At 39.8% G+C, this 13,803-nt stretch overlaps 1 protein-coding gene across 2 annotated transcripts in view; it reads right to left on the bottom strand.

Annotated features, from left to right (window-relative positions):
• Positions 1–8,199: 8,199 nt before the first annotated feature.
• Positions 8,200–13,803, bottom strand: part of KIAA2026 (KIAA2026 ortholog) — a 91,438-nt gene continuing 85,834 nt past the window's right edge. For both annotated transcript variants that reach the window (XM_019555027.1, XM_019555029.1), the window contains one exon: positions 8,200–12,531. In XM_019555027.1, the coding sequence (XP_019410572.1) occupies positions 8,840–12,531 (3,692 nt within the window). In that variant the 3' untranslated portion in view covers positions 8,200–8,839. The remainder of the gene's footprint in view (positions 12,532–13,803) is intronic.

The following is a 13,803-nucleotide window of genomic DNA, read 5'->3' as shown; positions in this document are numbered from 1 at the left end:
TGTGGACTGGCAGAACATGTGTTGATAAGGACTTAGTGCCCATCATGATTTGATGAAGTAACCTTGTCACTTTACACTGCTTTAGCTGTGTAAGCAGCCTTAAACCAGGTGTAAATAAAATCTGACAGTCTTCAGGCCCTTTAACACTGCTAAGAGTCCTTAGTGTACATGAAAAGTACAAACCATCCACTGTTAATAACTATAGTGATTGTTCAAAGGTAATTATTCAGCTAAATAAAAAGCTTTCAGAATGGACTGATTCCTGTGCAAATCTAATACCAAGGATTCACTGAATTACCAGTATATTTACAAACATGTATTTGTAACTCTAAAAATGTTTTGTTTTTAAAAATAACACATCCTTTATAATACATCTCTCAAAATGTGGAACAGAAGTTTTAGATTGAAAGTATTTTTTATTAAGCAATCTGCTTTTTCTTGGTTCAGTTAGTTTGATCTAGGTTAGTTTTAGCTTATGTATACACTTTTTTAACAAGGAAAGCATGAATGAGTTCTGCTGTACTTTGGAGAAAGGGTGTTTGCTCATTTATCCAGTAGCGTTTTATTGTTTATTACTTATTACATTCTTTATCTTCCAACAATGAAAGTATGACCTTTTCCTGCATTCCTGAAAACAATTTTTATAGTTCTTTAGATGTGAATGATGGTTTAAATATCTTCCATGCTTCATTTTGGTTCTCTACTAACATGTGTTTTAATTTCACATACAAATTGCATTAAGGTAAATTACAAGCAGTAAAGGAAAGTTGAAAAAATTTTCCTAAAGTTAAATATACTGTGCACATGCACGCACGCACACACTGGTGGCTATTTTGGTATCAAAAATCCTGTATGTACTCAAAAGATAAGACAACCCTGATTATAAGACAAACCCCCAATAATTAGATTTTATATATGGAAAATTATAAATTTGATAATATTCCATGTATAGAATCTAATTATTGGAGGGTTGTCTTGAATTTGTGAACCTCCCATTGCTACAGCAGGAAAAATAAATCTAGGAGTTAGGTAGCCCCTTTGTCCTCTGCCCCCACAACATCTTCCCTCTGCAGCCCCTTCCCCACTCCTTACCATCAGATCCTGCTCTTCCTGAGCACATGAAAGTGAGGAACAAATTTGAAAGAAAAACTGACCTTGAAATCCACATAGCTGTAGCAATTTGCATATAGGTACCCATAGACTTCGTTCATCTAGAAGTGATGCATTTTACATTTTTTGAAACTACTGCAACTGCTAGCACAGGTATTCCATAAACAACACTGTTAAGCAGCACTTTAACAGCAGAGCTTAATGGTTCAAGTCTGTGTGGCTTTACCACTGAGCAAGTATCCTCCCACCCAGACTTATAGGTCTGAGGCTTCCGGATACTCCTTGGCAGGGGAGACGCCATGATCAACAAACAGGTTTTCCCCAAGGTCAGGCTGGTCCCTTCCTTGCACCCCAAGCAGGTTGACCCCTGTGATTTCCCCAAGGTGGTTTTCTCAGGGTGAGACCTATCCATTGGACATTGGGGCAGGCTGATCCCTGCAAGTTTCCCTAGCGCAGGAAACTCAAGTACACGATTTGTGGTAATGGGGGGCTATTTTCACGCTTTCCCCTTGGCTTGCTCCCTGGCCTTCTGACTAAGAGCAAGTGAGACTAGGGGGCATCTGAACCCCAGGGCATCTGGGCCAAACTGCCTTTTTTGTTTCAAGGACCAAATCAGTGACCTGTGACCAGTGAACTGATTAAAATTCATCAGTTTCAATCAAAAGCAGTTACTCAAAACAAGCCTTTCCTTTCCTTCTCCCAAAGATACAAAGCACACACAGCCAAGACTAAAACAAGAGCCTCATATGAATGAGTCTCACCTACACTTTAGTTTTTCCTCTCCTGCTTCCTAGCCCACCACTGACTGGGAGAAACAGATCATCCTGTTTCCAGCATGTGCTTTCTCTCCAGCCATGTACAAGTATTCCAGTTCAGCCGGGAGAATTGCCATTTTCTTGGAAGAAAAAAGCAGCATACAAATATTCAATTAATTTCTCCCTGGGGATAAATGCTGCTTCCAAGATCATTTAGGTCTCAACCTGGAAGATTTCTCATGCAAAAGAAACTCAGAAGAATCAATTCTTGCACAGTACTCTCCTGGTTTGGTCTGGGAGGGGAGAAGTACAGCAACAGCTGCTCCCTGACTTCTCCAAACTTGGGACTGCCAGAAGTAAACTTAAGAGCTTATATATACACAAAGTTAAACCAATTTAATAAGTACAATGAAAGCTCTTTCACTAACATAATTATTTCAGTTTTCAATGGTTATAGCTGTTTAGTTTGTGCTTAAGTTTATAAATGCATGTTAAACCACTGCAAGTCAAATTTAAATTGATGTAAATCTTGATACAGAAAGAGTTGCTCTGATTTTAATAAATGTATTGAAAAATCATACATTTAAGTAAGCTTATGAATTTTTGCATACTAAGCAGGTCTTACAGGCTGAGCTGAAGCTACTTGGAAAATATGACACTATATTATTTAGTTTCACAGGAATCAGTCTAGCAGGAAAGCAACCTATCTATTCATTCATCACAGTGAATTGTTTACCTCAAAGCCAACTGGGACTTTTAAAATATCATAATATCTCATGGGCAATAAGCAAGACAAGAAAACAAACACACACTAAGAACAAAGGCTTTATGGCTTCCTTTCCTACAAAATCAGATTTTAGCTTATTTCACAACAGGACTTTCCTGACATATTGAACAGGTGGCAAGTACTGTCTTAGTCACAAAGCACATGTACCTTTGCCGAGAAATAAGGTGTCCGAAAAATATATCTTAAGTGGGGAAGCTGCTTTCTACCCTGTAATGGCTGCCAGGGCTTCTCTTTCACAGTCAGGGCAGGAGGGGTGGAATACAGTCTACAGCAGGGGCAGGGAATTATTTTGGGCAGAGGGTCGTCCACTGAGTTTCAGCAAGCCACAGAGGGCAGCCCAGGGTGGATTAATTAATTTTCTAAATTTTTAGGGGCCCTGTGGGCCAGACAGAACAGCCTGGCAGGCCGCATCTGGCCCACCCATGGTCTACAGTATCGCAGTCGGTTTTAACCCTTTCACAGTGACTGCTGAATTGTCAGCCACTTTTGGCTCTGAGAGGGCTAAAACTGAAGTTTTTGCCTTAACAGCAATGGTCAGGATTCAGCCATGACTGAAAAGAATCCCCTCCCTTTCATTCTGCCTTTCCAAAACAACATGCATGTCTTATTTCAGGGCATATGGTATGTGAGGAAACATGGTATATTAGGTTTTTCTTAGTTCCCTCCCAAATAACCTTCTGCTTTCCAGTTAAGCAGTCAACTTGGGTGCAAACACAATTAAGATCCAGTTTATATTACAGGTTGAAACTATGTTTGTTAACAGGCTCCCTAACTTGACTATATATGTATAGCCAGGGCTTCAGCACCTCACCTGTATGGTTTAGTAAATATTCCAACGTTGCATCATTGTTATTATATCAAGGGTTCGCTAATATTTGATAAGGTTGGAATGTTAGGACACAGATGTTTTAACCAGTGTTGGGTAACTCTTATTGGGAGTTGTAATACCAGAGTGGTAAATAAACAGAAAGTACTTGGCCTATATACGTGCTTCTATGATTACTACCTTTATACAACTGCATACTGTTGTTAGTGCAGTAACAAGAGACTTCCTGAAAAAAGTATAGTGTGACATACCCATATTGGTTACAGGTTAACTGAAGGACTTAGGGTATGGATATGTTACATTCATAAAGCTACAAATGCCCTTGTAGCACTACAAACAGTGAGAGTCCACAAGTTCAAACAATCTGCAGTGCCACAAGAATGGCAGATCCACCACAAAAATATTCCTCTTTCAAAGAGGAACTTCTCTAGCTCTATATTTTGTAGGGCCACAGTTAATGCGTGGACAGTTAGAGGTAGTGAGTGTTACAGGAGTCTCTTGGATACCCAGCATCCCAAAGTCCTCTGCTCTCCCTCTCCAAGAGGGAGAGTGGCTAGCTCTCCTAACAGACTACCTACCTACGGCAAACCCTCTGACAACCCCGCTGAGACCCTACTGCTGCTGCAGAAGCACTGCCAACAATTAGTGTCTCTGCAGTGCTGCCAGTAGAAAAAGCTACTGCTGCCACAGGTATTCCTGTGACACTGGCTTTAGCAGAAACAGCTGAGACTGTCACCAGTGCCACAGGAGCACGGGCAACAGCTGGTAAACCCATGGCAATAGCTGCCAAGAGGGCTGCCTCTCACACAGGTTCCCCTGATGACAAGAGAGCAAAGGAGCAACTACCCGTCACCCCTGGCTGGAGAGCACACCTGTAAGCCAACCTTTGTATCACTCCAGCTAGGAGACTCTACACATGTGCAGACAGCCTATAGCACTTTATTTTATATAATACATACCCTCAATACTCAGTAGAACTAAAAATGAATGTCATGCCCTTACAGTTTTAAACAGTACAGTGCAACATTCAATTTTTTTAACAATATTAGGAATATTCATTATATAAGAACCTATTCACAACTGGATGCAAGTCAATTCCAGTTGCAATGAACCAACATTTGTAAAATTGCTTGAATCGCTCATTTTTCTGGATACAAGACATCGTGTAGCTTCTGAGAAACTCAAGGTGTTTTCTGCATTTTTTTTTAAACATACCCTGCAGACCAGGCACCTTTGGTCTTCATTGTCAGTACAAATACAATACAATCCATCTTTTCCTACTCCATACTGAAGGGGAGTTTTTTGTATTGTATGTAGCACTAAGAGAGCTAAGGTAAAAGAAACAGGATATATAGCAAAAGACAAAAAGTCCATACCTTTTAGCTACTTCAAAGAAGCCTCTCTCTGGCTACCACCTCTGTTCTTAGAAACCAATGAAAAAGAAAGAAATTGTACTTACAAAAATTACTGAAATTGTCCAGATAAGACTTTGGATAGGTGAATATATATTACCAATAAGCCTCTTTATAAAATATGACATTCCACAATAACTGTAGTAAGATTAACGTGTTTCATCTCAGAATTTTTGCAAATACCTTCATTAAAAACTTAGGCTTGCCGAATTATTTTAAATGCTGCCACTCAGGTGTTATTATAGTGAAAAATGCACCTCAGAACATTTCAAACAAAGCTAATGAGTAGCAAATTAAAAAACAAACAAACAATGCTACCCAGGCTTTTCCAACTTTCTTCCATATGACACTAGAACATGGTATAAACACGAGCTCAGAACCTGGTCCTTGTATCAGTGTACGCACCATCATTCCCTATATAAAAGTACACTGGAGATGACTAAAACCACTGTTTTCCCTCCCAAACAATAATGAAGATAATTCTACTAAAAAATTACCAAATGATCACTCATAAATACAAAATCATTATCTCTTTAGTTTCACCTGCCTAAAAGAAACATAATTTAGCATGTAGGCTGGTATAGTCTTGGAGTAATTAAAGTTTCAGGTAACAAATTACCATTTTCAGATGTTCTTCTCTGTCTAGACATGAAAATTCAACTTCAGTGTTCAATTTTAAAAGAGTGTCTCAGACCCTATCAAGTAAAGTACCTGCAAATGCAGACATGTGAAGCCTACTACTGAATAAGTAGGCAAAGCACATATGGTGGTTGCTTTCTACCAGGCTAAAAGGGAAGCAACCTCTGTACTGACCCAAGAATTAGACACAGCTCTTATAAAATAAACCTGACATAAGGAAGATCCTATTTCTCCTGAAGACTAAACCTTCTGTGCAGTCTCTGTCTCTGTGACCCTCTCTCAGGAGGTTAAACAAGTCCTTCTCATTACCCAAAAAGAATAGGGTGATGACCTAGTTTTTTGGTTTCCAAACTCCTTTTCAGATGTTTATAAAGAGATCTCTTCACACAAGGACTGAATTGTGCTTTACTTACTCATTTCAAGGGGGATGCACAAAAGTCACATGAAGAAAATATTTCTGGACTGAGCAGAAACTATCTCAGAAAGAAGTTCTGGAACAAGCTTGAGCCTTGACTTACTAAAAACCCAAAACTACTGCTGCTACACACACTTAAGTTTCTTCATGTGGTTGTATGAATGACCAGCAGAAAGGCACCTTTCACAACAAGCAGTTTCTCTGAGATCTTCCCACAGGTTCATAAGAAACACATGCATGAGTGCTCAGCCTCAGGCTGGGGTTCCCAGGAACTAATGGAAAATGGAATTCAAGTGTTTAGCATATCTGCTCTAAAATATCTCCCTTCACCAAATGACAGCTACTAGTGAAATAAACCCACCTCTTCCATGTTTGTTGAAAGTTTCTACCCAAATCTGATCTCAACAGGAATCCCTTCCTCCAAAGTGGCATGTTTATTATAGTTCAATTTCTTGATCCACTGCACTCAGTTTGTAAAAAAGGCCCTTCCTCTGCCCTCTCTTCCCACTGTCAGCCCTGGAAATAAGCCCAAGATCTTAAAAGAAACATACCCAAGGGGCATAGTATGCTGAAGCTGATAAAGGATATGCAGTATATGACCAGATCCATCTCCAACTCAGGGGAGCCCAGAAACAAGGCCACTTTGGAATGGCTGGATAGGATAGGAATCCTGAGACCACTGGGCCAGGAACTACATGATTACACAGATACCTCATAATCCCAGGATTGTCCTTTTAGAATCTGGATTGAACAGAGACTCTACAGATCCATCCTCTATAGGCCATGCCATAGCAATCAGAGCTGGGACTAATGCCAATGCTGGATATATAGCAAGACCTTGATATGATGGTGGAAACACTTTATCATAGAGTTGGTTGGGTAAAAAAGCATTTGTTCTGAAGATCGCTCCTGCTCAGACAAATAGGGAAAGGAGGTCTTGGATGCTGTAAAGAAGCAATTCAAGGTCACACAATTTAAGGGGAAAAAGGATAGTTAAAAGACAACAAGTAGTTCTGGAATGAGATTTATAGCAATAGCACGGAGAAGAAAGTAGAGAAGGACCATGCAGACTATCACATGGGCATGCAGGGAGAGAATTCAGAAGGCCAAGGTACAATTTGAGATACAGCTGGCAAGGGACATAAAAGGCAATAAAAAGGATTCTACAAGAATGGCAAAAGAAAAAGGAAGACCAGAGAACACCTTGAATTTGTAAACTGGCAATGAAAATCAAAAAACAGATTAAAATGGACTCAAAGTGAGCACAAAGCAATTTGCTACCCTTATGTAATCATACCCAGTAGCTAAACTTGTCAGAAAAACATCTTGTAAATGTTAAAATGTCTGTCACCAGGTGGATTTCTCAAGAGATCTCAAGGTACAGACACAAAGGGGTTCAAACACCAAAAGGCACAGAAGGCCTCGACTGATAAATGATCATGCTTGCTCTATACCCGAAGCATTTAACTCTCCTGTTGCTGGAAGAAGTAGCTACAGGCTTGCTTGATGAGCTTTCCTGGAAGCACACGTGATCCCTTCAGAGGGAAAAATTACTGCAGGAAGAATAAGCCACTGAAAATTCTTGATTGAGACTGGATAGTTATGTGACATTAGAAGAAAAGGAGAATCCACTATCTCCAATGACTGATGCTCTGGCCAAGAAGGAAAAAAAACAAACAGCCCATGGATTAAATATTCATGTTCTGCATGAAGAATTTTCCCAATGAACTGACATTTCTAAGGAAAAGTAGTTATATATTTGATGATTAATTCAAACATGCCCTAGCCTGTATCAAAACCATAGCAACAGAAGATACGTTTGTGTGTGTAGGGGGGTGGGAGGGTTATCCTGTACAGATAGAAACATTACACACACACACAAATATATTTATCTACTAAAGCAGCAAGAAAATTAGTGCAACAAACATGAACAAAAGATCTGACAGAAACACAGCTCTGAAAGGAATTAAAACATTTCTTGCATGACATCAAAGGCAGAAAACAAAGTCAAAATCACTTTGGAATGAAAGTTTAGAAAAATGAAATTTGTAAACAGCATATTTATCACTAGTAATATTAAATCACATGAAATGAAAACTGTACCTCAGAAGACAGTGCCTTTAATTAACTGCTGTTGACAAAAGTTCTACCTTTTAAAGTTTTCCTGTACTAAGGACCAAATTCCAAAAATGCACAGGTAGGCATTTACCTTCCATAATGCAGATGCAGACTTTTAAAATATTACCAAAACAAAGTTGTACAGCAACTTGATTTATTACATGCAGATTTTTCTGCATCGTTGCTAAACAGTACACTGGTCCAAAATTACTAAAATACTTAAAAAACTATACATTATGTAAACAAAACATAAATAAGACAGCATAGTTCTTTGTACATATAGTTTAGTACAGATTGTTAGGGATTCAGGAATATGTACATTTTTATACCATGGGTTGAATTTTTACAATGCATAAATATATTTTTACAAAAAAATCAAACCAAAATAAATTTGACAAATAAAGAGATGCACACTGTCAGAAACTTGCTGCAAAATGTCCAAACTGTTGGATGAAACATGTCAATATAAATGTGCAAAAGGCTAGATTCCTCAAAACTAAAATCAAACTTTACATTTTGCAATGTATATTAACTGGTTGTTCATTTTTGACCATTTTATATTAAACAAACTTTTAAAGCATAGCTTTAAATCAAATTAAACATAACTTCCTCACCTCTCCCACAAACAAAACAGCTACAATCTAACAAAGTAATTTAAAGAAATCAACTAATGTATTGAATGTTATAAAACAGTGTAAGAAATGGTTAACAGTTTTAATGACTTCCAAATATCAAAAGAATGCCCCAATATTTGCAAGTGGCTCATTCGCTCTAAAGTCAAGATGCAGCTTTGTCAGGTTTATCTAGACCGGATGATTGAAAAACAGGGAAGACAGTGGAAGAATTTCTATTTGTGGACACTACAACAGGGGACAGGGATGAAGACAGAGAGGAAGCTTTTGATGCTGGAGTATTTATAGCATTTAAAATGGCTCCTTCTGGACTGACCAAGAGTTTCTTAATAGATGTATCTAAGTGAAATACTGAAGTGCTACTTGATAACTGAGGGTTACCAGCATGTACAGTAGAAACCAAGGAACTTGTAGATAAAGCATTAGCTGAAGGCTTTATTATTGAAGACACACCTGATGCCGTTGTAGACGGTCCAGCACATGAATTAGTACTGGTATTTACTATCTGTGGTGTTGCATGTACAATAGGTAGAGTGCTCACAGTCCCAAGAGAATTCACAATTTTTGTAGAACTTTTTAGAGGATGTTTTGATGTCTGCCAACTTACTGAATTACCTGATGCTAGTGTGACCCTCTGCGGTATGGGATTAACAATTGGTACACCTTGAACCCCTTGGCCATTGTTAATAACTACAGGAAGCCCATGTTTTGGATTGGCAGAGAGGAGAAGAACATGGCTGCCAGCTCCAAGGCCTTGTGGTGGAACAATAAACCGAGTGCCATTAATCATTATCTGAGTTCCAGGTGCCAAGGGTGTACAGGTATTAAGAAATATTTTCTGTGCTATGCAAGATTCAATCAAATGACCTCCTGCCTGGGTAGTTACAGTTGGTGAAGCTGTAACAGTCTGAATGGCAGAAGCACCTGGAGTGCAAGTGTAAGCATGACTTGGTTTTACTAAATTAGGAGGCATCTGCTGGCAAGGCAGAGAAGCAAAGTTGGAAAAACTAATTATTTTACCTGTATTTGGTGAAGCAGAGGGCAACACAGTTTGAGTTTTATTAATATTTGAAGTAGTTGGCACTGCAACCGAAATTCCTGGTGACTGAAACTGAACCAGTGTGGATGGCTGTCCTTTTGGAAGAGGTACACACTGAGCAGCAGCTGGAACTGCTGCCAAGTGTGGAACTGTGGGTACTACTTTAGGGGAAGCTGATACATGTCCAGGCAGGGTAACTGCAACTGGAAACTGCAAAGTAGATGATATATTTTGAGAAGATGCTGTTGGTTGTGTAGTTGAAATTAGAACAGATGAAGCAAGATGCCCTGTTTTCACAGTTGAAATACCCACAGAATTTCCAACATTAGAAGTACACAGTCGATTAGCTAAAACTGGCTTTATTCTTGAAGCATCATCTCCACCAAGCAAGACAGACGGTTGTGCCCCAACCAAAGTTCCACTTGGCACCACTGAAACAGACTCTAAACATGTATTTGCTACTGTTGTTACTGTAAAAGCAGCTGCTGTTTTGTTCGGCATTCCTGTGGATTCATTAACAGATGTAATACCGTGACTCCCTAAAGTAGAACATACTGGCACCACACCACCACTGGCAGACAAAGGTAAAATAAAACCCTTGCTGCTGCTGTCCTCTGTTCCCTTAGGAGATGCAGAATGCAATATGTTAATGGGTGGAATATACTGTGCACTGCCTTTGGTATTTACAATGGCTTGACCTATATTTAGTCCAATTTTCACATCTTTTACTTGAGACACAGTAGATGATGAATTTACTTTTATTGGTGCTGCCATTGTAGATGGAATAAAAACTAAATGAGGTTGCTCTGTGGTGTTAACATATGTTTTGCCTAAGGGAGAAGGGTGGGTGGTTTTTATGGATTCTGCAACTAGACTGGTGCTTGATGGGCCATTGGGAATTGGAGTATTAATGAAAACTAGTTTCTGGGAACTAATGCCAGCTGATGTTGGAGCAGGTATTATATTGACACCTGGAGCTCCACAGGGAGAAATAACAGGTGGATTTGTGACCAGCATAAGTTTCTGAATTGATGTGCCACTGATAACCTCTCCATTTGTCACTGTGCTAGTTTTGGGTTGTGCCACAAGGTGTTTTATGTTTTTAATATCAACTTGTTGCTTTGTTGAAGGAATCTGTGTAATACCTGCGTTACTTTGTCCAATACTTCCTGTAGAAATGTTAATTATATTAGCAATGCTATTTGGAGTGGATGATATTAAAGTGCTAGGTGGTGAAACAGGGGACAGGAAGCTAGGAGAAGACACTTGTTGAGCCTTCTCTATCACTTGACCCAAACTGCCACCATTAGGAGGCTGCCCTGAAGCAATTTTGAGATTTTTCCCCATTATCTGGTTTAAACCAGTAGGGATGGCTGGAATAGCAACAGAAGACACTGATGAGGAGGCAAAACCAGAAACAGAAGATTGACAAACCAATGGGAGACCAGTTGTGGCTGTTGCGACAGAGGAAAAAGTAGATGTTGACAGTGTTGTGGATTTTGGCACCAAAAATGTCTGAAGCTGAGGTGTATATGTGAACACTGAATTAGCAGATAAACTATTAGGTGAAATCTGGTCTGGATTTGTTTGCACTTTAACAATTCCTGTGTTCCCTCCTCGAGTTGTGACCAGAATGGACTGTGATTCTCTTATACATACTGTTTTCAGTTCTTGTTTAGCTTCTTTGGAGTCACTGGACTGCTGCGGTGTGAGCTTATGGAGTGAACAAGAAGTATTTGTAGATCCACTTAGTGTTGTTGCTGATGCCAGAGTTTGACCTGCTATGGAAGCAACAGGTGAAGCTAAAGATACAGGAAATGCTACAGCTGAAACTGCAGTCTTACTTTTGTCAGTCTCATTTTGGTTCATTTTAACTGTTGATGATAAGTTACTTGTTGAGGTTATGGAGGGCAAAAGTTGTGGCCTAGTCACTGGATTAGTCATCTGTGACAAATGTGTAATACTCTTGTTTAAAACTGTACTAGATAGTTGAGTAGTGACATTTATAGTTGGAGTTACAAGAACAGGTGTTAAAGAAACACTGACATTTGCTGTCTGTGGGAGAGAAGTACAGTGGAGCTCAGGAGTCTTTTGCTGCAGTGACTGAATTTCTTTTGTCATAGTTTTTCCTTCTTTGTGCTGAATAAGAAAATTTTTAGGTAAAATAAAAACTTGTTGCACAATTTTTTCTCCTGTTTTAGGGTCAGTAATGGGTTGCATTTGAATTTTCACTGGGCTATTATGGAGATCTACTGGTACACAATGGCCACTTGGCATTTTGTATACCATCTGTAAAGGACTCTTTGAAGTTGTCTGGCAGGATAGTGCTGGCTTTTTTGGCGATGATTCCACAGATGGCACACCTGACTTTTCAGAAGTAGATATGCTCGTGTCTATAGAGTGTGGCAGTTGATTTGTTAAGGTCACTTTGTTCCCAATATTCTTGGCAAGCAGGGCCTGGATGGGTTTGGTCCCTTTCAGAAAGTTTGATATCGACGTTGCAGGATCCATCAAAGCAAATGATTCTGGAGGTGGCAGTTCACTTTGTTTCAGTTCATTCAAGCCAGTACCAGTCAGCATATCATTTTCTGAACTCTGGACTGGAGCCTCATTTGAAATAAGCCTGGCTTTCTTTCTTGGTGAAAGCTCATCTGTGCTATCATCCAGACTGCTGTTTTGCTTGGACTGACGTTTCATAGCCTTGAACAGTGACTTGCTTGTTTCTTTAGAAGTCAATTCTTTTTTTTGTACCCTGCTTTTTCCTGCAGGCAGATCCATCTCTAACAGTTTCATTTCATCTGCAAAATTGTTTTTACAAAAAACAAACAAATATATATATATATATAAGTTTTCAATTGATATTTTTGTCTAACAGTTTACTAGGACTTAGCTAAAGATGAAACAGTAGTTATAATTATGTTGTAATATCAAATCAGTAAGAACAGTTTCAGAAGTATTGACAGTATTAATCACCTCAATTAAATACTTACTAAACTCTTTTAGGCAACAAATTTAAACTACCAGCAATTTTAACTGCAAGTCCTCCCAAAACAAATCTAAAATTTCATTACAAAAATCATTACATGGAAAAGCTGTGAATGTTTATAAATGGATAAATTTAGAGTCTTTCTGTTCTTCTAAGTGACAGCATAATTTCTAGAATTGGATATAACACTTCAATTTCAAACAAAATCATGCATTACAACAAAAATTCCAATTTTTTTTGAAATACAAGACTAACAGACAACCCTTCCCCTCACCCAGCCTGTTTAAAAGGCAATAAGGCTGACTGTGTCCCCCCTGCAGGTATTAAAGGAACCCAGGGAGATTTTAAAGGTGCATTAGGAAAGCCAATTCAGCTTCTGATGTAGATCAGAATCAGATGCCATTATGGAAACAAAGATACCTTTGAACCCTCTCTTGGATACCTCTTCTCTAAAGTGTAGCATAGAATCTCGCCCCAAATAATCATACTACCATTATAATAATGTGCAGCAATACTTACAGCAAAAAAGCCCAAACAAGAAAATTAGTAGACCTTGTATTATATCTAGGGTCAGGTCCACACAGGCAGTTCTGGGGAGCTGCCATGGGCCAGTCAGCACCCTGCCCTCTCCCTCACCTCTCACAACAGCCTGGAGCCCACGCGCCCTGTGGCTTCTCCCTGCCACCGTCAACATAGCACAGCCCCAGCCCCAACCTCGGCCTCCCCTGCACCTGCTCTGGACTGCCTATCTACACTGAGCAGTGGCAGCAGCCGGGCAGAAGCTGCTGCTCAACACATGGGAAAGGCGACTCCTCCCCCTCATCACTGCTGGGTCCGTCTTGCTGCAGCTACCTGGAGCCCGTGCCTGAGCTGCCCTGAGGCTCGGCCGCCCAGTGAGGCAGTGGTGGCAATTCAGAGGAGCTGCAGGGCAGCCCAAGCCTGGGCTCTGGGTGGCTGCAGTAAAAAGGAGGCGGCAGCTGCTTTTGCACCATACTGAGCAACAGCTTCTGCCTGGCCACCACCACCACTGTTGCTGCTTAGCATAGATGAATGAGTCCAGAGCAGAAATGGGGCAGGCTATGAT

Source organism: Crocodylus porosus, unplaced genomic scaffold, assembly GCF_001723895.1.
Source record: "Crocodylus porosus isolate Cpor-Errol unplaced genomic scaffold, CroPor_comp1, whole genome shotgun sequence".
NCBI classification, from domain to species: Eukaryota; Metazoa; Chordata; order Crocodylia; family Crocodylidae; genus Crocodylus; species Crocodylus porosus.
The sequence above is the reverse complement of the archived record's forward strand: the minus strand, read 5'-3'. Positions and strand labels throughout refer to the sequence as shown.